Genomic DNA, 26,214 nt, shown 5'->3' with positions numbered 1-26,214 from the left:
TGTGAGAAGTACTGTGAGTAGAGACATCTTGGGAGCATGTTTTGCCTTCCCGGGAAGTGAAAGCTCAGGGTGTCTGTTCATTATCCCCTGAAATGATTGACAGGATCCTGGGAGGTTTCTGCTACACTGAGTGATTTTAACACACACTATTCCTTACAAGAGTCAAGGCAAAAGACAGCAAAGTTAAAAATTAATTTTTTTTAACTCTGATACAGTGAAGTCAAAGGATTTGGTGAAAGATTTATGGGACTAAAGCTAGTGAATGTGCACCTTCAGTACTGTGCAAGGTGGAAAGCAATTCTTCACAGAGGAGGAATCACAGTTCCGTCTTGGACTAGGTGAGCATTACTCTTCAAGCTTGCTTGTTAACTCAAATTAAGAATCGGTTCACTTCCCAGAGGGCTATAAAGGAGCCATCTTTGTAAGAATAAGGTATTTAGCAACAATGGGAAGTTTGATAAGACTGTCTTCTGGAGGTTTTTTGCAAGAACACATTTTAAGATTGCATTATGGATGAAGAGTTGTATGCAGGACACAAGAAAGAAGTATGTGGTATCTACCTCTATGTACCTGGGAGTGATATGTATTTGCACTGTGTTGGAGTGTAAATAAAAGGCTATGCTGTGTGCGTTGTGTGGTTTGCACATGTGCAGTGAATGTGATATTGTGATGTGTGCCTATGGGATTGTACATGTGGGGCATGCATGTGGGCAGGAGGATCGTTCTGTGCATTCCTCTTGTGGGTAGCTAGATGCGTGACCCTCCAAGTGGTTTGTATGTGTGTATTTTAAAATAAATAGCAGCTCCTGAGGAGATCACAATGTCTGATGACAGTGGTCACATACTGAAAATACTTTGCAAATCCTATCTTAAGATTTAGGTGTCTTGGGCCTGGCGGCTTGGTCTAGTGGCTAAAGTCCTCGCCTTGAACGTGCCGGGATCCCATATGGGCGCCGGTTCTAATCCCGGCAGCTCCACTTCCCTTCCAGCTCCTTGCTTATGGCCTGGGAAAGCAGTTGAGGACGGCCCAAGGCTTTGGGACCCTGTACCCGCGTGGGAGACCTGGAAAGAAGTTCCTGGTACCCGGCTTCGGATCGGCGCAGCACCGGCCGTTGCGGTCACTTGGGGAGTGAATCATTCTTCCTCTCTGTCTCTCCTCCTCTCTGTATATCTGACTTTGTAATAAAAATAAATAAATCTTAAAAAAAAAGATTTAAGTGTCTTGGGGCACCTGATGGTCATATAAACATGTAGTCAAATCATAAAGAATGGACTGACAGGGATAGGTTGGTGGTGAAGTTCAGTATCAAATTGAATTCTGAGTTGGCAATTGTTTGTATGTTCAATAGTCTTAAAGTTTTCTGCACAGTTTTATTTGACCAAAAAATCAGTGAGTGAAACAGCAAAGTAAGTACAAATGGAGTTAGATGTGCACGGTATGACACAGTAAGTTCCCCTTCCATGCAGGTTTCAGAGAGGAGTAGTGGGTGATGATTGGTCATAACCCATTTTATGATGATATTTCTTGCATTTTTTATTTACAGTGGATGAAGACCAAACTCTTCACTAAGAAGAGCAACATCAGCCTTGCCCACAAATGGATAATCATTTCCCTTCAAAGGAAGGTAGGGCTGTATTTTGAATTCTATTATCAGGCTTCCTCCATCTTATAAGACACCACATCTGGGTGACGTCATTACATTGGCGGAGACAGGTAAGGAGTCTATGACAGTTCAGGAAAGGAGGTGAAAAACAATCATTCTCCAATCAAAAACCCATAGAGAGAAAGATGCGGCGTGCCCCGCTTGTTCACATTGAAACTATGTCTCCTACTGTGCATCTTTATCCATCACTTTCCAAAGAATATCAAAAAAGGTGCGCAATTTTACTTTCATCTCAAAGGAAAGATGCATCCGTGGAAGGCCATGAGGCAGGGTGAGTGTTCGCACGTTTGATTCACTAAACACTCAGAAACTACTTTAAGAAGATTAAGAATTAGCAATTAATACTACTGGTTTAGAGCTGTCTTTATGTCATAGGGAACAAAATCTCAGAAGAGTGGATAGACAATAGGTAATATAGTTTCTCAATTTATAAAAAAGTGAATACCTTATTATATTCTGTACTGTTTCTTTAGCTCACTTTGTTATATAGTTGTTTTCATATTTTGAAATTTTCCAATTTCAGTTTTGGGCAAATACATATATATATGTGTGTGTGTGTGTGTGTGTGTGTGTGTGTTTTTGTACACATATATATATATAAGATCATAAAACCCTAAATAACATTGCAAAATTTAAATATCAGTAAAACAAGTCTAAGTATTTGTAAAACATAAATGCACCAAAATTATGTTAGGTTTATTTTAGGAATTGAAGAGGAATCAAACATTAAGAAATGCATAAATGGTACTCCACGTAGAGAGGAAAATTCTGTAACAATCTAATAATTCAGAACAATTTCTTATTGAAGTTAATATTTATTCATTGTAGAAACTCCTAGTTAGCTGTGCACGTATGGAAAACTGAATTCACAGATGGCTCCCAAGATTCCCAGGCTCTCTTGTACTCTCTAGGGGTCCCAAGAGCCGAGAATGCAGAGCCCAAAAACCATGAGGATTATCTGAAGGCCTCAAGAACAAGCTAACATTTTTCTAGTTTAACTTCAAAATTTTATGGATCAATGACTCCTTTTACTCCCTTTTGGGATTAAAAAGTCCACAGTTTTATCATGTATCTGCCCCATTATTATCTAGTAAGACAAGTTCACAGCTGGACATTGTGCCATAGGTTGGTTTAATCTTAGGAGGCACATCTGTATTTGATGTAGATGTGTTATGCAATGCGATTTTGCACTTTGCACTCAGGAGGTTTGGGACTTGAGCTGATGCTGTAATGAGGTGTTTGGGAACCCTGGGATGAACATTAGTCTTCAGAGGCCAGAGGTAATAGAGAGTATTAGTAGGAAAATCCTAAGATTACTTCCAAGACTTTTTACCATTTGTGAGTACATATCCTCTCTCAGTTATTTAAGCAAACACAAAGGTAGATATTTCCTGAAGGGATATTGCAGATCTCATTTGGTCCCAAATCAGTTGATCCTAAGTAGGTAAATTATTCAGGTGATACTAATTGAGTCCTTTAAATTTGGATTTTGAGGCCAGAGCCAGAGCATTTAGAAAGAATTCAAGAATGGGAGGGATTCAACAAAAAGAGGATTTGTATTCATGGTTCTGGAGGCGAAGAGGGCCATAAAGATGAATAATTATTGTTTTCCAACTTTGCAGAAATAAATCTATACAGTAGACACACTCCAGTGTCTCACCTCTGCTCCTAAGCATGTTTCCCTAACTATTGAGTGTTATCAGTGGTTTGTTTCTTGCAACTTATGGTGTTCTGTAACACCACCATATGCTCATCCTTTCCAAACATTCTGTTGTTTTTAATAAAGCTGTTATAAACACTTTTGTAAATGGGTTTTTGTTTAGTAAACATATGTCTGTATCTCTTTTAGGAAAATGTTGTTTATTGAAAAACAGCTTTACTTCCCACTTTTCAGTTGCATTAGTTAAGTTTGTACAAACATATTCAACCATAAAATGTATGTTTTTGGACTCCCTACTTTCTTCTATCAGTTATCTGCCTTTATACCAACACTATATTAATTATTTTTCTATAACTAATGTAATTTTTCCTTGTGATGTACACAATGAGTTTCTCAATTAATATTCTCAGAGAGTGGAGAAGTTCCTTGAGAGATGTCTTTGTTGTTTTTAAGAGGATTTAGTTTCAAGAATAAGCAAATGTTTTTATAAAGGATAGAGCCCTTTAAATTTAAACTACAGTTCTTAGATTACTGCCTTAATTTTCTGGGACATTGGGCCCGGCACAACAGTGTAATGGTTAAAGTCTTCCCCTTGCACACATTCAGGATCCCATATGGCACTGGTTCTAATTCCCGAGGCCCTGCTTCCCATCCAGCTCCCTGGCTGTGGCCTGGGAAAGCAGTCGAGGACGGCCCAAACCCTTGGGACCCTGAACCCATGTGGGAGACCTGGAAGAGGCTCCTGGCTCCTGGCTTCGGATCGGCTCAGCCCTGGCCATTGCAGCCACTTGGGGAGTGAATCATCGGATGGAAGATCTTCCTCTCTGTCTCTCCTCCTCTCTGTATATCTGACTTTGCAATAAAAATAAATAAAGCTTTTAAGATAAAGTTTTCTTGGACATTTTAGCTGGAATTATATTTTAGAAGAATGTAATGACTTCATTAGTCACGCTTCTTTCTGTTGTATGGTAATACATCGAGGGCCACTAAGTTCAATAATTTAATACTTAGAGCTCAAAATCTCTGTGGTCTTCCTAGAGCTAAAGTATGATTCCGCTCAGCTCTAGCAACAACTGAGCTTTGTGTTTTCCTTCCCAGGTCCAAATTTCTGTTCCTTTCGATATGTGTTGGCGCTCTTCATACACTCTTGCAATGTTGTGATAATGGCACAGCGCATGTGTCTGAGCCTCACAATGATAGCCATGGTGAACAACACGGATCCGCATGGTTTGCCTAACACCTCCACAGAGGATCACCCAGATTACGTAAAGGTACATCAAAACTTAATCCATAACTCCAGTCTTGCCAACTAATTGGCTTAAAAACCGATAATTATCGATAAGACAATAAACGGCAGAATGTTGAACTTGTGACTGTTGCTGAAGGACTATACTGTTATAACAGCATACGAGAAAATAGTGCTTTGTAGGGAAATGGGAGGTGGAGGGGGAATCCCATTACCTATAGAACTGAAGAAAAAAAGAATTAAACAATATACAGAAACAATTATAGAAAAAGAAACTCAAGTTTTGTTATACCTTGCCAGTAGTGACCCAGACCAGCCTTCAAGGTTTCTGAAGGGCTTGCTGACTCAATCTTTCTATGCAAGGAAGAACAAAATTCAAGAGCCAGGACTGTTTTAGAATTGAGAAGTTTGTACAACAGCAAAGTGAAAGCAGTTTAAACTAGAAGTGAAAGGTAAAGACATAGTCTCTCTTTCCTTTATACTTTAGAATAGCCCTATATTTAAATGTTTACATAATTAAAATATTTACTTATACCTGTAAATCATTTAAATGTTTGATTAATCGATGAATTACTATCTGTTAGAAGATATAGACACAGGAAAAAATGAAAGAAGCTGGGACCAGCAATTTTTCACTCTACCCTTACATCGCTTGTTCATGAGCATACAAGCAAATATGAACATGTTCCCTTATTTTCATCATTTGTTTTTATTAAAGCTAACATTGCATATTAAATCACCTACATCATAATGTTTAATGTAATCATTATAATCAGATTCAGATATGACACATATTTGGGAAATCTGGGGATTTAAAATATTACTTATTAATCTGTTAAAGGCTTCAGTGTGAAAATAGGCAGCATGTAATCAAACATAGGATAATAGCAGCAGAGAAATGAAAGCATTAGCAAAGAATTAAAAGTAAACTAGAAATAAAGGAAAAAATAACAGAAGTAAAAGCTCATTAACAGGTTCATTCAGCAAAGCTGACAAGAGAACCAGGGAACATAAAGATAGGTCAGTGGAAACTTCCTACAAGGAGAATGAAGCAGGGAACAAAAAAAAAACACCTTATTATCTCAGGCATAATATATGCACAACTAGAATACCAGAAAGAAAATAAAAGAGAAAGGATATTTGAAAAGGTAGTAATTAAGAAATTTCTAAAGGTAGTGGTAGACAACTAATCATAGACACAAGAAGCTCAGAGAGAACTTTAACAAAATTGAAAGCCATCAGAAAGACTAAAAAAATCTAGGCATAGCTTATTTAAACTGCAAAAAAACAAGATTAAAGACACAACTTGAGGGTCCAGGAATAATATATATATAATAATATAAAAATTATATCCAATGAAATTATCCTCAATAGTAAGACAATAATGACTTTCTCAGGCCAAAACACATGCATGGACACACACACAGATACACACAATATGCACACACACGTGGCTGTACACACAACCTCAAGGAATTAATTACTAGCAGTCCTGTCATGCAAAAACTGTTATCAATGCTAGATTTTTAACTATACTGACAGTCTTTTGAAAAGTGGCATAATTCCTATGTATGTCAGTCAAAAAAGTTTTTCACATTTGATAAGAAATAACAATCTAAAAACATGCTAGCCACATGAAATTCTCCCTCAGTATAAAGTTAAAAGTCATTGGGTAAAAATAGTAAGTTTATACATTTATTTTAATATACAACTATGAATACTCTAATAAAAAAGAAAATTGGAAGAGATGTACTAATTTTAAAGTAGAATTTCTGGGCACAGAAAATTATCCAAGATAAAGAAGGCACAATGTGATGATAAAGAGATCAATACACCAAGACATAATTCCCAACACATATGTCCCTTACAACAGAGGAGCAAAATACCGAAATCGAAACCTAACTGAAAGAATAGACAACAACACAGTTGATAACTGATTTTCATTTTTTTATATTTGCTTTTTTCCTCTTTCTCTGTGTTTAACTGAGCATTCTATAATTCAATTTTCTCCTTTCTTAGTGTGAGATTTTCTTTTAAAAGACAAAGTATTTTAGTAATTTCTATAGGGTTCACAATATGTATTTTAAAAATAATCTAAATTTACTCCCAAACAATAGAATACTGTATAATAAATAGTGCAAACAACTTATCACAGACTAAACGTAATTCTTTTCTCCCATCTCTTGTGATATTATTATTCACTTTGTTTATTCATGTACTTTAAACACCCAGTATAAACTTTAAACGTTTATCCTTTAGATCAACTGCAAATGAAATAAGCTATATTTTCATTTATTCTTTTCTAATGATCTTCTTTTTCCTAAAAATCCACATTTCTGGTCTATATAAATATGCTTCTACATAAAACATTTTTAATGTATTTGGGGGGATTTACTTTTGATATTAAATCTAAGAAATATTTGCAACAATACTAGGTACAAAGCAGTCTGTTTTTTTTTTTTCTTAGAAGTTTTGCTATTTTGGCTTTACATTTAAAGTTATGACTCATCTGAATATCCATGTATGTTACATTGATGATCTTTTCTTATATATGGATATACAAGTTTTCTGGCACAATTTATTGACAAACCTGTTCTAATCGAATGGCCTTTATATTTTTGTTGAAAATTAGTAGTTGGTGGATTAGTACTACTCATCAGACTTGTTTGTTTGTTTGTTTGTTTGTTTTACAGTGTCTTGGAATTAAATGACATAATATTGAGTAGACAATATGTTAGAAAAAAATGCAAGTTCAATTTTTCAATGCGCATGGGTTGAGACAGTATCAATGACAGGTTCAAAAACAAACAGACAAACAAACAAAAAGAAAAAAAAAGAAAAATTATACAGGTTAGATTAAAGCAAACATGTGGTATCCAACCTTTTGGGATTCGTTCATTTCCCTTAGCATTATAGTTTCCAGTTGGGCCCATTTAGCCACAAAGAACTGCATTTTGTTTTTTTTTTTAATAGCTTTTAAGACATGTTATAAAGTTACAGTAAACAAGACAATGTAGTACATGTATAAAGACAAGAAAGTTGGGCAAGGAAGTAGGACAGAGGTACACATATATGAACTACTGATGTTTCAGGACACACAAAAAATACACATGAAATTAGAATTCATTAGAATTCATGGCATGGTTAAGTCCAAGTCTGGAGTAAATATTTGCAAATTTACCTAATACAGAACCATTATTAGCATCCAATACAAAGGAAACAGACCACCCTACACAGAAATAGGGAAAGGATGGAGCAGCTATTTCACCAAGGAAGATATACAGTCAGCAAATACATCACAGGATATGCCACAAGATTAGTTAGAGAAGCACAAGTGAAACCCCCAGAGATACCTTACAATGTACTAGTTACAATGGTGCAAGCTCCATAGAGTACATTGGCAGCAAAGATTGCTGAGAACACAGAGGAACCAAGACTATTCTCTCTACCCTTCTGGTGGGAATGAAAACTGGCGTATCCACTGAGGAAAACACTTTGTAGTTCATAACAAATTAAGTATACACTTACCAGCAGTTATTCCGCTGATCTGCATTTATTGAAGAATAATAAAAAGGTGTGCCAATACAGAGGTGTGTACGTAAATATTCATTATTTCCTGAAAATTTTTTAATATACCAAGTGATCTTTTAATATGCATGTCTGCAGGCACACTGCTGTTGTGCATAAGGGTAAAAACTTCATTCTTTGGGGCGTCTCCTGAGTAAAAATTAATAATAATAATAAAATAAAAGATAAAAGATGCAAGCATACAACACAGCAATTAAGCTGCTGCCCAGGAAACCCACATACTGTATCTGTGTTTAAGTCCCAGTTCCAATTTCCATTCCAGTTTCTTGCTAATGTACACTCTAGTAAACATCAGCTGATTACTCAAGTAACTGAGTCCCTGCTGCCCACGTGGGAGACCTAACTTTGGCTCCTGGCTCCTGACTGTGTTCTGACTCAGTGTTTAAAATTGCTTTTACCAGTTTCAACAATGCAGCAAAACTACAGAAGGCCCTCTAACATGAAACTGACAAAGGAATTCACTCTGTAGAGAATCAGGCCATACCAGGGCAAGAAGAAGAATAGTCTTTTCTCTCTGAGGTCCCTGTCCAGTTCAGGTCCCTGTCCAGGTCCCTGTCTACAGTTCAGAAAGAGACTTCTTGTTGCAGGTTCCCTCTAACACTGCTTTTCTCTCTGGGAACAATTTGACAGACTGAAAGGTCTCTATGTAGATGAGCTTGAATAAGTGGAGGAGTTAGGGGAAGGGAACGGAAATTATCCATCCCAGTATCTGCAAGGCTCTGGAGGAGAGTTCACACACAGATTGGAACACTCAAGACTGACTGTTAGTGTCTCTGGCATGACAGTTATTGCAGATGCAACTAGTGTCATGGCTGAGAGGACTTTACATTATAGAGGGTGAACATCTCCAATCCAAAATCTTAAGTGACCCAAAATCTGATTTGGGGGAAGGAGGTGCTGATATGGTGCCATGAGTAAAAAATAATGGGTCACAATTCAGCACAGAAAAAGCACTGTATAAATTTACCTTTTGCCTGTGTATATAAGGTATATACAAATACAAATGAATTTGGGGTTTAGGTTTGAGTTTCATTCCTAAAAAATTCAATTATGCATCTATGCCAATATCCTAAAATTTAAAAAAAAAGTCTGAACTCTATAATACCTCTGATCCATTCCAAGCATCTTGGTTAGGGTTACTCGATCTGCAGTTGGAAACACAAGTGAGGAAATGAATAACTCTATATAAATGATGTTACAAATGAACAAAGTGTGGAGCTAATTTATGTGGATGAGCAGTACGGTCAGTTTCCCTAAATCCCTGAACATTACAAGGAAGTCTGATTGTGTAACATGGTTCTGCCTGTCTCCCTTTGTCTCGTAGAACCCTGTCTATGATTGGAGTCCTGATATCCAGGGAATCATCCTCAGCGCCATTTTGTATGGTACATTCGTCATTCAAATTCCTGTTGGATACTTCTCTGGAATATATCCCATAAAGAAAATTGTTGGCCTTGCGTTATTCCTGAGCTCTCTATTAAGCCTGTTCATCCCACTAGCTGCTGAAGTTGGAGAAACTTGGATCATTGCATGCAGAGTAGTCCAAGGAATGTCCCAGGTATTAAGATGATACAAAAACTGAACAGACCCTAAATTCATAGAAAGTATCAGAAGTAAAGTGTCCCAATATTTCTCATTTCAGGGGACAGCAACAACAGCACAGCATGAAATATGGGTCAAATGGGCTCCTCCCTTGGAACGAAGCCGTCTTACCTCTATTAGTCTATCAGGTGACACAGATGGTTGATTCCCACTTTCATCTCATTGCATTGTGTTCTTTTACAGAACCATAAGAAACATGTTTTAAGCTGTCAAGAGCTTTGGAAATCACCTAATCCTAAACTTCTTGCTTAAAAAGGAAGAAAGAATTCTCTAGCGAGATGAAGCAGTGTCTCAACAATAGAAAAAAGCAAAAAAAAAAAAAAAAAAAGAAAAAGTTCTGCTCAGTGTTTTGCTGTACAAATGTCCAACACAAGAAATTGTATCACTGCTAGGTAGGGAGGCATTAGCTCTGCTTTCAGACATCTGCATTAATGAAAAGTCTTTGCTGTGCATTTGGATTAGGGTTTCTGCTGGGTCCATTCATTGTCCTGCTTGTGACGGGGATCATCTGTGACGCTCTGGGCTGGCCCATGGTCTTCTACATTTTTGGTAAGTCTCTTCCTGTAAAATTCAATTTTGACTTTGAATTTAAGAATAAAAAAAAACTAGAAGTAAAAACCTAGCATAATAATGTATATGAAATTTGTGTTAAAAATCTTGAATTCCACTGGAGGATACAGAGACGTTAGCATTCACAGAGGTCTTACTAGAAATAAGACATCATGCTCAAAATTACAAGTGTATTTTTGCACATAACTTCCCATTTATACAATACCAATAGCATATGATAGCTCCAACTACTTTATTTGAAGCTTAGAGAAATGGATGATCAGAACAAACAAAAGATTCCAGGAAGATAATATGATGAATACATTACTTCCACCCAAAGCATGATATGGAGCAATGTCCAATAATCAGATGTATTGTTTTTAAAAATATTTATTTATTTATTTATTTATTTATTTATTTAGGAAAGAATCAGAGACAGAGAGAAATCTTCCATTTGTTGTTTTACTCCCCTGATGGTCACTATGGCCTGGACTGGGCCAGGCTGATGCTAGGCAGCAGGAGCCTCACTGAGATCTCTTCTGGGATGGCAGGGGCCCAAAAACTTAAAAACTTAAAGCAGTCTTGCACTGCTTTTTCCAGGTTATTAGCAGGGAGCTGGATGGGAGGTAGAATGGCTGATTCACCAGCTGGTACCTACATGGATGACAGCATCCACAAGCGATAGTTTTACCCATTACTTCACAATACCAGGGTTACATGTAATTGAAATTTGTGAAAAGTGCAATAAAAATTATGAAGATTCAAGATTTTCAAGTGGATTTATATATTCACTTTTGACTTTCAAATCTTGGTTTGAGATTTGAAGATAAAGGAATGCTAGATGGGTGATATTTTACCCATTTTCAAAATCTGTATATTTATTTGAAAGGCAGAATTACAAAGAGAGAGAGAGAATTTTACATCTGCTGGTTCACCAGTAGCTTATTCTGGGTCTCCCAAATAGGTGGAAGGGATACAAGCATCTAGACCGTCTTCCCCTGCTTTCCCAGCAGCATTAGCAGGGAACTGCACTGAAAAGTGGAGCAGCAAGGCTGATGTGATAACACAGTATGCTAATCCTCTATCCTGTTGTACCAGCATCCTATGTGGGCACTGTTTCTAGTCTCAGATGCTGCACTTCCAATCCAGCTCTCTGCTTCTATTTGTGTAGAAGATATGCAGAAAGTATAGAAGACCTCTATCTATCTGTCTTCCTCTCTACATAATTCTACCTTTCACATAGATTTTTAAAAAATAATCTTTAAAAGAGGGGGTTTCTAAAAAAACTTGGACTAAGTGGAAAGGAAAACTTGGCAACAAACGTCTTGTAGAATTACAGTATAAGAGAAATGCATTGCCTTACAAACCAATTCAAGCATGCATAAACTGCAGGATGTTGAGGTTTCAGCTCCTTGCAAGAAAATCTGCCCAATAACTAATATTGCCCAGCACTACAGATCACAGATTGAATTATTTACAGTATTCATATTGTAGTTCTGGTGATGTGTCAATGGCAAATGCATCAATATTCCCACAAAGCTCAAAGGGACCACTCATTTTACTACAGTAGCTTTCCAAGCAGTACCGCATTTGCTTTTGTTTTTTTTACTGAAAAGGGGGGAAAATAATTTTGATCAAGATTTAAGGATTTCGTTACCTGCCTCCACAAACATTTTATTAGAATCACATAAAACCCACAGATATCAAAAGACTGACGAAATTAGTGACAAAGGCAAATGTAAAATCAAGATTAGCTTTAAACTTTCGAATATTTTCCAAACAAGGCATCAGATTGAAAGAGGAGATCTCTTGTCCTGGATTCCATAGTTGTAGAGGGTCTATTCTGGCCTCTCTCCAACCATGCTCTCTTCATTGGCAGTTTGTACAGTAAAACACACTGAGCTCAACTGTTTTATGGACAGCAACCAACCCTTTTCAGTGCAGCAGCACTTTTCCCACTTTCCACTAAGTTCGGGATCCAGTGGGCCAGGCAAGGCTACTTGAAAGGAATATGAATCATGAGTGACACAGAAGGCAAGGATTTCTATGCATAATCAATCAAAACTCCAAATAGTCGAGGAATGTGTGTGGGTAGCAAACCTCAGACTAGTGGTCAGGGATCTGTGCCCAGTAAAATCTGAGAATGCTAAATTTAAAACTAACGCTTCAGGTATTTGTTTCCACTGGCTTCTTTCAAAAATTATTTTTTGGCAAATGAATATGATATACTTAATTATAATTTTTTGATTTATTCTTGCCAGTACTCTAAATTTCCTGTTTCTGTAGTTTGATGTAGTTGTCACTAACACTGATAAAAGCCTCGGAATTATTGCTTCCAATATTTCTGTTTTTATTATTTTACTTTGATAATCTTTACATAGTTGATTAGGGCACAAAGATTCAAGGGCTACCGGAAAGTGTGTAAGACCATTGTTTCCACATTATTATTATTTTTTTCTAGATCTGGGGTAAGGGGAGAATAAACGGAGAAGCCCCACCCAGCTTCCCACCCATCCCAGGGTCCCCAGTGTGGGGCATGCTCTAAAGCAGTTTTGATAGCCCAACAGTTCTGAATTGCTGCCAATCTCGCCATTCCAAACAAGATGAAATCTCCACAGAATCCACTGGTTGACACAGTCTACCTTAGTCTCTGTGAGCCCAGAGTTTCACTGCCAATATATGGCTGGGGTAGAAATTGATCTGTTCTGTCCCCCATCCTGTTGTGGCACCAAGTGTCCTCTGCAGGATCCAATACACGGCCATATCCTCTATGTGCACCTTGATACATTGGTTATTGTTCCGTCTGAGCCTCTGAGGAGGCTCATCTTTGAGACATGCACTCGCTAGTCAGGCCATGGGACCTGCACTTCTCTTCATGGTTGGGATTCTGAGATCAGCAGTTCAGTTGGAGGGATCCTCAAAGAAACTTCATCTGAGGTGATGCCAGACCCGATTCTTGTGCGTGCATGCCAGTACAAGGTCCAGCAGAGTCCATTGCCCCAATCAGCTTACGCATATGTTGCTGGTTGCCCTGGCTGGGTCAATTCTGTTTCCAGCCCTATGAGTGGGTGTTGAAGTCCAGCCTGATTCTGCCCACCTCACACTCGGCCCTCACACAAAGCAGTGGGAGCTGCAGCCTATTAAGAGCAACTCCCAATAACCTCCACCAGGCCTGCCCCCTGCCCTGGTTCCCATACAGCATACCTGTCCAGTCTGTCCCATATCCCATTCAGCTCTCCAAATATTTCTTTTGTTTTGTTCTCTGCTTCTGATATTTCCATTACATGTAACACTTTCAAAAATTGTCCCACAGTTCTTAGAAATTCTGTTCTGTCCTTCTCAATCTTTTTCTCTTTGAAACTCAGTTTCCTAAATGTCTATTGTCATTCTTCAAGCACACCATTTCTTTTTTGTCATATTAATTCTATTAACACATTCATCAGAGGCATCCTTTATTTGTGTTTCAATATTTTTCACTTCCAACATTTTCTTGTGATTCTTTGATGTAGCATTTTCAGGCACTTCCTTCTTATTTCATTCCTACTCCCTACCAGAATCAGACTTCCCCCTTCTGGCCATTCCTTCTCAGTTTCTTTTGTAACTTATCCTCTTTTGCTTGGCACTAATTTTTGTATTTCTTGAAAGCTCGGCTCCACTCTCCTCTTCTAGGGTTCTATTCCCTCCCTAGATGATGTAGTGTGTGCTTAAAAGTCAGTTACCACTTAACAACCGTGTGTACCTGGGCTAGTAATTTGAAGTCGAGAGTCTCATTTTTCATGTTTGAAAAACAAATAATAATGGTATGCTGTGATTTTTTTAAGAACTAACATGATTCTTTGTCCACTGGAAAATTAACTCCAAGAAGGCAGAGAATTTTTGTGTGTTTCATTCATATCCTCAATACTTGGAAAAGCACCACCTTGGTATTCCATGATTAGGTAATCAGTGTCCAATGGATGAATGGATTTCTAGAAGACTTATTGGTGAACACTACCTCCTCTGTGTCCTATTAAGATTCCTCATGGTCAGGTTGTTAGTATAAACATTTTAAAAACAATAAAAAATGTGGTAATTGCTATAGCTTTTGGATTATTTCCAATGCTCAGGTAATGTCTCAGGAACATGGCATTAAAAAGGTGTTCAAAACTGAAAACTGACTGGATAGTGTGAGCTTAGCTTTGCCATGCTCTCCTGGGGTAACACAGGAGCAGGGAGGCCAGCTGTCGTGAATGTGAGTCAGAAGACTTGCCACCATTTCTGCAACATTCATTCTGCATTGGGGAGGCAGCCATAGATGCAAGAAGGGTTATGATAAATAAGAGTCTACTGAAAAGTGTCAAAGCAGAAAGGGGAGGTCCATCTTCTTAGACTGACATGCTAAAAATGCTTAAATGAACAGAAGATCCAATACAGAGAGAAACTTCCAGCCCTAACGTATCCTGCTTTGATAGGTGCTTGTGGCTGCGCACTAAGTCTTCTCTGGTTCATTCTGTTTTATGATGATCCCAAGAACCATCCATGTGTAAGCATCAGTGAGAAGGAATACATCACGTCTTCGCTCATCCAGCAGGTAGAACACAGAATTGGCATCTCCCAGATTCTACTACAAATGAACTGTTTTCCAGCTGATTCTAGTAGGCTAATGATTCCTAAATTCCTTCTCAGGTGAGCTCTACAAGACCATCTCTGCCAATCAAGGCTATAATTAAGTCTCTTCCACTCTGGGCCATTTCTTTCAGTGGTTTTGCTTACTTATGGACGTATAATATATTGATTCTATATAGCCCAACGTTTATCAACTCCATGCTTCATGTTGACATAAGAGAGGTAAGTGTACCGTCTCTTCTTTTTCCAGCTTTACAAAGGACTCTATTACTTCCTGTCTTTAGTAGCTAGAGGCTCGGGTCTTGCTTGTCCCCTACACCATTTAACTAATGCTTTATTTTCTTAGTTATTTATTTTTGTGTACCTGAAAGGCAAAGAAACACACAGATAGACGCAGATCTTTCTTCTACTATTCCTGTCTCCTAACCCTATAGTTCAGGGGGTGGGCTGAGTCAAATCTAGGAGCTAGGAAATTCATCTGAGTCTCCCATATGGGTGGTAGGAGTGCAAGCACTCTCTCTCACCTTCCCCACCCCCCGCACACATTAATTCAAAGTTGCATCAGAATTAGAGTTGTCTGGACTTGATTGAATTCGCACTCTGAGAAGGATGCAGGTGTTGCTAGTAGTGCTCTAAACTGTTGTGCCACAACACTTACCCTTTTACCAGGAGAATAAAAACTCTGGATGTTTACATGAATATTGCCCGGCATATAAAGTGTTAGCATAGACATAGTGTCTGACACTCCAGCACCAATCATTTGAACCTGTGGCCCACGTATTCCCTACCTCCCACTCACACTGCATTTGTGTATTGCCTTGAGCTCAGTACCACCATTCTCTGTGGAGACTGGAGTTCTTCCCTGAAGGTAAATCTTGTCTATTTTCTCTTCTGAAGTAAGGCAATGAATCTTCTAATGTAAACTCTAGATTTGTGCATTGTTTTGAAAGGACTGGCACCCCTTGGCTTCAGTGCATGTTCCTCTTTTCTGATACTGTAATAACCAGACAGAACTTCTTTAGAAATAGAATCTGCATGTGCTGCTTTGTAGCATTCTGTGACAAATGTCCAGAAGCCCAGCAAAGGGCTGGCATAACTGTAGGTCATAAAGATTCTCTGTGAGTCACATTTGTCTTCCATGAAGCCACCAATTTGTTCCAAGGATTAACAGCAAATGGTTCAGAGTAGGATCTGCTGTGCATATGGTTCCACTTTTTGGCCTCCTACTAGTTTCCTGAGGGTCATTGTTTCTCATTTCAAATATAGTCTTCCTCTGGGTTATCCAGTGCTTTCAGGTGCCATGAGATTAAAAGCAGAAATCCAGATTGTGACAGATCTGAAAATCAACATTATTTTTTTCTATCTGTTCAGGAATGTGGCTCCGGTAGTAATTTCAGTGTTGTATGTTGATATTTTTCTATGTGAGAGTTCATATTTTGTTGACACTGAACTTCAATTTGAGGACTGTTGTGCTTATAAGTCCTGCAATCACACTTATGCTCAGAATGTTTCCTTCTCAGAACGGTTTGCTGTCCAGTCTCCCCTTCTTGCTTGCATGGATCTGTGGTATCATAGCAGGTCACACAGCCGATCTGCTTTCTTCAAGGAATGTTCTCAGCCTAACTGCTATTCGGAAACTCTTCACTGCAATGGGTAAGGAAGAGGCAGGGTATTTGAGCCTTTGGGGGAATGTCACTTGCATCTTCAAGATGCACCTGACTGGTTCTCTGAATCCCTCCTTAGGACTTCTCTTGCCTTCAATCTTCAGCATGTGCCTGCTCTACCTGAGTTACAGCTTCTCCAGCACTGTTGCTTTTCTGATGCTTGCAAATGCAACAAGCAGCTTGTGTCTTGCTGGAACACTTATCAATGCCTTGGATATTGCTCCCAGGTAGGGCTTTGTTAAAATTTGTTTAATTTTTGTTAACAAAATTGCATATATATTTATTCTGCACACGCACATGATGGTTTGAAATATAAATGCACTATGCAATGGCTAAGTGGAGCTAATCAGCGTATATGTTAGATCCCGTGCCTTTTAAAGTATGAATGCATAAACTTTTCTTAGCAATTTTTAAAAATATAATACACTATTAATTATAATGTCCATATTGTATAACAGATTTCTCAAATTTATTCCTCCTAACTGGACATTTATAGCCCTAAAAAGCCCTCAAGTCCCACCCTTTAGCTGCTCATAACCACCAATACACTATGAATTCAACTGCAGTCAACTGTCTTCAACACACCAATTTAACTTCCTTTAGGTCTATGTCAAGTAGCAGGATTGCTGGGTCACTTGGAAGTTCCCTTTTTAATATTTTGGGGAATAACCATACTGTTTTCTGTAATTATGTAGTAATCCACAATACCACTTACATCAGGACAAGTATTCACCTTCTTGATGTTGCTTGCTTTACGTATATATAGGAGTAATATAGGAGTAACAAGAAAATGATTACCTCAAGAGTTAAGAGGGTTCAACAAGTTAATGTAAGCTAAATACATAGAATAGTGCCTGGCACATAGTAAATGCTGTAATAAGTGCTGGTTGCTTCAATATTAGTGCCATCGATCTGCATGTTTATATATTATCAATCCTCACGATAACCATAAGCAAATATTTTACTACTAACATAAACCGGAAACCAACTAATTGCTCTTTCTAACATACAAAACAAGGAAATCACTGTTAACTCAAATCTCTACCCAACAAAATTTTCCTTCAAGAATTAAGATAAAACAGAAACACTTAAAAGCAAATGGAAAGAATTTATTAATAATTGACCTCCAATAAAATAATTAAAAAATAGAAATTATTCAGGCAAAAGTGAAATAATCAAAAGTTGGAGCCACTGTATTAGCAAAGCAAAAACAGTGGTATGTTATAGGGGTATAACATATACATAAATTCAAATATATAAAAGTTAAGAGAGTCTAACTGAATTAAAATGTTATAACGTTAAAACAAACAATAAGAATACACTGTATAGTAAACTTATAAATGTCCCACAATATATATTTTATTCTCTAGCACAATAAAGCTATAAAGGAAATGCTACTAGTAAAAGAAAAAAATTAGTGATAAAAAAGCAAAAATAAAGTTAAAAAGGAATATATGCTAAATGCAAATCCAACAGGAATCATTTGCAATATTGAATGTACTAGGGTTACATAGGATTGAAATGCTATTGAAAAGAAGTAAAATGAAAAGATAATTAAAAGAAAGTATACTAAAAATTTGATTTTAAGGCAAGACATTTTGAGAAATACAGCCTATTCTGTAATTTCTTTTTTTAAGATTTTTGTTTTATTGGAAAGGCAAATATGCGGAGAGGAGAGACAGAGAGAGAGAAAGATCTATCTGGTGGTGCACTCCTCAAGTGGCTGCAATGGCTAAAGCTGAGCCAATCCAAAGTCAGGAACCTGGAGTCTCTTCCGGGGCTCCCACACGGGTGCAGGGTCCCAAGGCTTTGGGCCATCTTCAACTGCTTTCCCAGGCCACAAGCAGGGAGGTAAATGGGAAGCAGGGCTGCCGGGATTAGAACCAGAGCCCATATGTGATCTCGGTGCATTCAAGGCAAGAACTTTAGCGGCTGGGCCACAGTGCCAGGCCCTCCCTAATAATTTTAATCCATTGCAATATACAATGTTGTAAACTTTTATGTGCCTAATAATATTTTACAAGTGTAAAGCTAGATTTGAGAAATCTTACTCTGGATAGGAAAGGGTAACTTGTGGATAATGGCTGCCATTTTAGTAGATAAAAACCTGACAAAATCAGATAAAATGCCAATAGTGTTCATTGAAAGGTATCTCATAGCAGCAGAGGCCAAGACCAAAGACATAGGCAGACGACACCCTTAAAGGGTGAGCTGACAGTTCTCACCAATTTTCCATGGAATCATGTGCCAATCCTTGCAGTTGGCAAAAGCCTGATAAATTAGGCTTGGTCCTGATGGAGGGCTGCTATTGAAGATGGAAAAATTAGCAAAGCAATTGTACAGGGCTAGAAAAGCAAAGCAAAATTGGAAAACTATAATATAATTCCAGTTTCTTCTCTTAGGATACTTGTTGAATTCTGAAGCTCACTGAGGCTAGGGTTGGGGGAACTCTAAGTCAAAGTGTTGAGGAGCCTGGCAGAATTTTTTGTACCGTAGCTGCAGAGAAACTATGATTTAGCAGAGTTTGGAGGATCCAGATGTTTATTGCCCCCAAGGGTTATGCCCAGAGGACAGGGATAAACTAGAGGCAAACCTAGTTGCAGCAGCCACTTGGGGAGTGAGCCAGTGAGTGAAAGATCTTTCTCTCTGTGTCTCCTTCTCTCTGTAAATCTGCCTTTCCAATAAAAATAAATAGATCTTTTAAAAAAATAGAAGTTTCTTAATTCGGCCAGGTACTATGCTAAGGGGACGCCATTTTCTTAAGTTTTATCTACATAAATATCAAGTTGTAGACTCCAGTGCAACTTGAAAGTTACTTATATTTATGAACTTTTTCTGATTTGTTTTGTAAAGAAATTTAAGAAGTAGGAAGAGTCTGTTCACAAAATCATCAGTTACTTCTCTTAAACTTCATTTGATCAGGTTATTTGTCCTGCAGCATGTGTACTACTTTACATCTGTGTATTGTCATTCGTATTTGTTTAGGTATTATGTATTTCTCAAAGGAGTTACAGCCGTAATTGGAATGACAGGAGGAATAATTTCTTCCACTGTGACTGGATTGTTCCTTAGTCAGGTAATAAACACATAAACAATGGTAATCATTTTTCTAATATTAATTATACAGTGAAAGAGCAATGCATGTGTGGAAAGTTGTGGAGATGCCAGCAGGAAGTGAATCATGAGTTTCTGTATTCTATGAAAAAATTTTGTCAAGTCAGGCATTCCTCCAAATACAGAAGGCAACATGATATTTCTCATTACACCTCAGTTATGCTGGGGACTACTTAGTCATTGGTCACTGGAGTTTCCACAATTTCAAGAATGAATATGTTGGGGGCCCAGCATTGAGGCACAGTATGTTAAGTCTCCTGTGATGCCAACATATCATATGAAGTCCAGTTTAAGACCAAGCTTCTCCATTTTTGACCCAGCTTCCTACTAACATGTCTGGGAAAGCATTTAATGGCTTTGGTTTCCTGCCACATATGTTGAGACCTGGGTGGAGCTCTGGGCTCCTGATTTCATTTGTTGTGGCCATTTGCGGATTCTCTTAACTCTCTGTCTCTCCCTCTTTCTCTGTGTATGTGTGTGTATAACTCTGCCTATCAAAAGTGAACTTTTCACTCAACCTTTCAAAGAAAATAAATCTTTTGGAAAAACAATGAATATGTGGTTTAGTTAGTTCAACAGGTGAGTAATAAAGATTAACAGGATATAGTTTTGCCAGAAACAGAGTGAGAACTCTGGAGCAGGAATAGAGAGAGTTGAAGAATGAACAAAAGAACTACTTTTATGAAGTGAAGGCAGACTTCCATTTCTGTAAGTTTTATGGACAGATTTACCTGAAGATATTCTGTTTACACATCAGGCTTTAGTAGTTATTTTAAATACATGTCTCCTATCAAAAATAAAACTTTAGAGATCCAAAAGGAAAAATAATTAATTCCAGAGAGAAAAATGACCGTTTTAGACACAGGCTGCCCTTCGTGAGTCTCTGCTCATTTCTGGGTAGTCTGGGGATTCTGTCAACAGGCAGGATCAAGTAAACTGGCTTCTTGGAGGATGGTATCCACAGTGCCTAACATGATATTTTTATGATCTGGCCAGGCAGTGAGCAATGATTACTCTCAGGTTGAAATATGTTGTTCTATTAGTGACTTCCATACAGATAGTTTATGTCCATATTTGAAGTTATCACAGGTAGAACAAGGTAATTAAAACTCTGGCACTTGGGTGACTTTCATCTTGCAAGTGTTCCTTATTGTTTGTTTGTTTGTTTGTACACTTATAGTTGTCAATCAAAAAGTGGAGCAGAACTTTTCACAGTCTCACAAGAGGTAGAGGGACAAAAATCAGTCCTATGTCAAACACCTTTAAGAATACTGCAGAGTTGAGCATCAAGTGCCCGAGAAAAAAGTGTACTCAAAAGATTGTTTCAAAGGCAATGATGGCAAGACTAGAAAGTGACTGATGCAATGAGAATAAAAGGAACTACGAAAAACCTAGGTGCTAGCACAAAGAATATTATCAGACAAGAAATTCAAATAGCAATGATGGCAAGAAAATCTGACCACCTCTATCCACTTGTAGAATTCAACTTGGTGTTTGTTGTCAAGATTAGAAGTATTAACATTGCCAGCTCCAAAGTCCAAACAGTGTCGTAGCTGCTTCATCTCTACAAGATCTTCAATGCCATTTTTGTCGAAGTCAACAGGCTTCACTGACACACTGAGGATGGTGGAACCATGTATTGCAGGATGATACACAATCAGAAATCAATAATTAACCAATTTAGAAGTGCAGCTATGACAAAATCAATAAGATGTGAATTATCTTAGCAATTAACAATCTGATTATCCATATTTCAGTAAATATGGCATCAACTGAATGAAGATCTGGTTTAATGAGATCTATTCTGTTGATTTACTCTCCAAGGAAGCAGATAACTTCCCGTGGCCCTTCAAATTATTGTTGCCATGAGAATGGAATTAAGGACATAAAATTTTATAGACAAATTATTAGAACTAATAAATGGGTTTGGGGACTGTGTCAGAGATGGTGTAAATTTATAAAAATAGTTTTCTAGAACTTGCATTTTAATTCCTCAGGATCCAGAATCTTCATGGTTCAAAATCTTCCTCCTGATGTCTGCTATTAATGTGATAAGCCTGATTTTCTACCTTATATTTGCTAAAGCAGAAATTCAAGACTGGGCTAAGGAAAAACAACATACACAGTTCTGAAGGTGAGAAATCATCACGTTGAGGAAAATATTTGAAACTGGCAATGTAGAAGAGAGAATAAAGATCACTGGTGAGAAACGGAGGTTACAGGATTGGGAGGTAGGGAAAAGCCCTGTTTAGCCTGGGAGATGGGACATCACAGCAGAAATGCCATGCAACTCACACATGCTGCTCTGGAGTTCTGGGGTGAAGGAAGCGCTTGGGAGACTGTGGCTTTCTGACATTAGAGGGTAAGAAAGAGAAGTTTGCAACTGAGATTGGAATGGTGTTCACTGAAGAAGAAACACTTAGGAAACTTACTTAGGAGACATGAAAAAGACATGAGTGAGTCTACATTTGACAGGTGTCACTAAGGAACTAAACCATGAACGGTCCAAAACTTCACTAAGTTAGGCTTGATGCAGAAAGAGGGTCTGGAACACAGTGAAGATGTGCAGGTTTAGAGATGATGGGTTTGTAACTGGGGCATCCATGATGGGCATACACACAAAAGCAGATAGCCTAGTTATATAGCTCTCAGACAGTGAGATTTAGAGACCTGACATAGAAGGTAGAGGCAAAAAAAAAAAAAAAAGACTAGAAACTGGCTGATAAAATAAAAATAATAAAATGACATGGGAACACTCAGGAAGCCTCAGCAGAACCCCTGCTAGAAAGAAGCAAGTTGTGGTCAGTGTGAGCCCCTTTTTTGAGACTGCTCCTGAGGGTGGAGTGAACATGGGTTTTGGCAATCAGTGAATTGTTGGGGGATTTAGACCTGATGACATATGTATGTTGCACACTCCCCAATTTACTTCATGCTGTGTTGTCACCACTGTCACTGATAAGAAAGGAGGTCATCTTCCTTCACAGAAATACTATAAGAAAATGTGGATTATCTTTTCACCTGAGGACCTATTGTGCTGGAGTAAGGCTGGTCAGCATTTTGTATAAAAAGATACAAAAAATTAAGGGAAAGTCACATCTATTTGGCCTAGTGGTTAAGACACCCAAGATACCTGGACGCATAAAGGAGTGCCAGGATTTGAGTTCCAGCTCTGCTCCCAATTCCAGCTTCTGACAAACACAGAGTTTGGGTGCCTGGAATGCCTAGATTGAGTTCTCAGCTTCTGATTTTGCCTTGGCCCCGTTTCAGTCAATGCAACCATTTGAGGAGTGATCAATGAATAGGGACTCTGTCGCTCTGTCTATTCTTATGCCTCCCAAATATAACAATAATATTTTTAAAAGCCCTACATGGGGGTTGGTGTTGTAATGCAACTGGTTAAGTCACTGTGAGGAATGCCCTCAATCCATACTAGAGTGTCAGCTATAGTTCTAGCTATTCCATTTTCAACCCTGCTTCCTGCTGGTGCTCCTGGGTAGAGCAGATGATGGTTCCAGTTCTTGAATTCCTGCCACACATGTGAGACTCAGACTGAGTTCTTGGCTTTTGGTTTCAGCCTGGCTTAGTCATTCAGTGAATGACCAGCAGATAAAAGCCTGGCTTCTCTTCCTCTCTTACTGTTTTACTATGTCACTCTGCCTTTCAAATGAACAAAATAAATATATTTAAACTTTCTGGACTAGAAATAACATAAGTTAAAAGTTATATCTCTGCCACTTTTAAGTTTTTTTTTATTTTTGCATGCTACTTTGCATTGATATTAATAGATTTTGTTATCAATAGATTTAGGTGAATGGATTTGGATCTACAAAGGGCAGAAGTTGGCCAGCATCATGGGGCAGCATATTAGGCCATGACTTGGGATGCTTGCATCCATATCAGAGTGCTGGCTTGACTCCAGGTTGCTCTGATTTCTATCTAGCTCCCTGATAGTGAACTTGCAAGTCAACAGATAATGGCTCAAGTACTTTGATCCCTACTACCTGGGTGGGAGACCCAGCTTGAATTCTAAACTCCTGGCTTTGGTCTGGCCCAGCCACAGCAGTAGCTGTCCTTTGGGCAATGAAACAGAACATAAATGATCCTCTCTCTACTTGTGTTTTCCCTCTGTCACTTTACCTTTCAAACAAACAAATAAAAATGTCTTTAAAAAGAGCAGTAGAATGTGAGGTTCCCTGGTTTCATGAAAGTTCAGGGATGATGGGAAATTTTCTCTTCACCTGTTTTACCAAAGAGTGAACTTGGTCATTTCACAGGGTCAGAACCGCAGCCACAAGACCAGTGGGCAGCTAAGTCCAGGACGGTGCAGCACTTGAATCTCCAGTGAGTGTGTCAATAGCTATCTCAACTAATAAATGCTGTGGGCAGCCTTGCTGTCACCCACAGGAAGTGAACTTTGCAGAGACAAAGACAGGAGAAAAGGATGTGAAACTGTCTCCTTCCAGACAAGCCACACAGTCTCTTTTCAGTAATTTTAGTTCTCTAAACTTTAAATAAATGACTTAGTGGTTATTTTCTCAGTGGTTTTTTTCACCAACATTACTTTTAAAAAGTAATTCAACTTCTTAAATACCAATTTATAACAAAACAAACTTTATACATTTACATCTTTTTCTGGATTTAATATTTATTCTCTGGTATTACTAGAACCAATTATCTAATATTTTTGTGGGTATAAATGTTGAATATGTTCAAATATCAGACAGTTTAAGGATACTTTGCCATTTTAATTTTTGAAAACACTCTTCTTCCACAAAAGTGCATGCAATTGCACTAAAGCTGTTTAGGAGAAATTCAGTTGCACATGAAAACGCATCTCACTGTAAGACTGCATCACTGCTCTAAGTTAGTTTCCCTCCACTGAGTGCCACAGGTGCTTCATGTATTTTTAGTGCTTTTCTTGCAACATTTAAGATCTTTAGTTGGTATTTTCTTTTCTAAATTTTTATTATTTCTATTTCATTTGAAAGGGAGGAAGAGAAGAAGAGGTTGATTTATCCCCCACGTGCCCACAACAGCTGCGTGCAGGAGCTCAGACAGAATTCCATTCAGTTCTCCTGGGCAGATTTCAGGGACCCAGGTCCTGGATCCATCATCTGCTGCCTCCCAGGGTGTACATTAGCAGGAAACTGGATTGGAAACAGTGTAACTCAGATTCCATCCAGGCATCCTAATATGGGATATGGGCATCCCAAGCAGTGACATAATTGCTACCACATGCTCACTCCTGTATTTTTTTTTTCACTCCTGAATTTTCTTAATGTGATGTTTATTCATTGTATTTTCTTACAACTATAAATTGGGATGTGGAAAACACATTGTTTGAATATTCTTAATTTTTTAATGGAGAACTTCACTCTGGCTAAATTAATTTATCAGCATGGTCTGTAAGTTGATTCATGGCTTTTCAGCTAAATGAATTCATCGCTGGCAAACAACTGCATCTTCTCCATTTCCCCTTAAACTGGCTCATCAAAGAAATATCTTCTGGTTTTCACTTCATTTTAAAAATCTCTCTTAGTGGGTCCAGTGTAGTAGCTTAGTGGCAAAAATGCTTGCCTTGCATGCACCGGGATCCCATGTGGGTACCGGTTCTAACTCCAATGGCCTTGCTTTCCATTCAGCTCCCTGCTTGTGGCCTGGAAAAGCAGTGGAAGATGACCCAAAGTCTTGGGACCCTGCACCCACATGGGAAACCTGGAAGAGACTCTGGGCTCCTGCCTTCAGATCAGCTCAGCTCTGGCCACTGTGGCCATTTGGGAGAGTAAACCAGTGGATGAAAGATCTTCCTCTCTTTCTCTCTTCCTCTCTGTATATCTGACTTTCCAATAAAAATAAAATAATTAAAAAAAATAAAAACCTCTCTTAGTTAATAGAAGTCTTATTGTAACTTTAAGTAGAAAGTCACATTCCTACAGCAAGTGTGCAATGCCTTCCCTGTCTGGCCGGGACAAGTGGCATGAATTGTCTTTTTCAGGAAAAGGGAGGTCATCACTTCCTTCTGTCTTGCTCTTCTCTTCCATCAGGATGCTAATATTATCTACAACCAAAGTGAGAAGGGAGGAGAACGTGGCATGTGGATTTCTTACATCTCTGACTGCCTTTCAGAGCCTGGGTGGTCCAATGTGAGAGGCAGCTCTTCCCATCACGTTCCTGGCAGACAACGCACTTGGTTCTTCCAGCTGTCCCTCTCTTCTCATGTATCATCTCCCTGACACATAGGTCTCTGGAGACATTCCATCACCCTTGCTGCTTGGGCCTTGGGCCCAGATATCCTGTATCACTTAGGTCTAAGCTGTGGGAAGCATTTTCTAGTCCAGTGGAACTAGGGTCTTCAGTCCATACCAAGCGCAACAGTCACTTTCTCTCATTTCTGCCTCTTTGATGGAAAGCCTTAGCCCCTCACTCTCCAATTCCTTGGAGGTACCAACAACAGATGGACCACCCAGACACAGGCTATACTGTAAGCAATCATCAATTTCTGTTTCCACAAATTTGCCTATT

The 26,214-nt window shown here is 38.4% G+C and overlaps 1 protein-coding gene across 1 annotated transcript; it reads left to right on the top strand.

Annotated features, from left to right (window-relative positions):
• The first annotated feature begins 264 nt into the window (after positions 1-264).
• Positions 265-24,218, top strand: SLC17A1 (solute carrier family 17 member 1). Its single transcript, XM_040967682.1, has 13 exons — positions 265-338; positions 1,545-1,625; positions 4,423-4,595; positions 9,483-9,716; positions 9,801-9,888; positions 10,223-10,309; positions 14,761-14,879; positions 14,975-15,136; positions 16,435-16,567; positions 16,658-16,805; positions 19,564-19,654; positions 21,690-21,826; positions 23,967-24,218. The coding sequence occupies exons 2-12, from the start codon at positions 1,598-1,600 to the stop codon at positions 21,822-21,824; spliced, it is 1,398 nt and encodes a 465-aa protein (XP_040823616.1). The 5' UTR covers positions 265-338; positions 1,545-1,597; the 3' UTR covers positions 21,825-21,826; positions 23,967-24,218.
• Positions 24,219-26,214: the final 1,996 nt, after the last annotated feature.

This window comes from Ochotona curzoniae, unplaced genomic scaffold, assembly GCF_017591425.1.
Source record: "Ochotona curzoniae isolate NIBS_2020 unplaced genomic scaffold, NIBS_Ocur_1.0 scaffold_461, whole genome shotgun sequence".
Lineage (NCBI taxonomy): Eukaryota > Metazoa > Chordata > Mammalia > Lagomorpha > Ochotonidae > Ochotona > Ochotona curzoniae.
The sequence above is the reverse complement of the archived record's forward strand: the minus strand, read 5'-3'. Positions and strand labels throughout refer to the sequence as shown.

Excerpts from the sequence above, each read along its gene's own strand:
- SLC17A1 (XM_040967682.1), top strand. The coding sequence starts at position 1,598 with ATGGATAATCATTTCCCTTCAAAGGAAG. Across the intron at positions 14,880-14,974 it reads CGTCTTCGCTCATCCAGCAG|GTGAGCTCTACAAGACCATC; the intron begins GTAGAACACAGA and ends ATTCCTTCTCAG. Across the intron at positions 16,568-16,657 it reads GAAACTCTTCACTGCAATGG|GACTTCTCTTGCCTTCAATC; the intron begins GTAAGGAAGAGG and ends ATCCCTCCTTAG.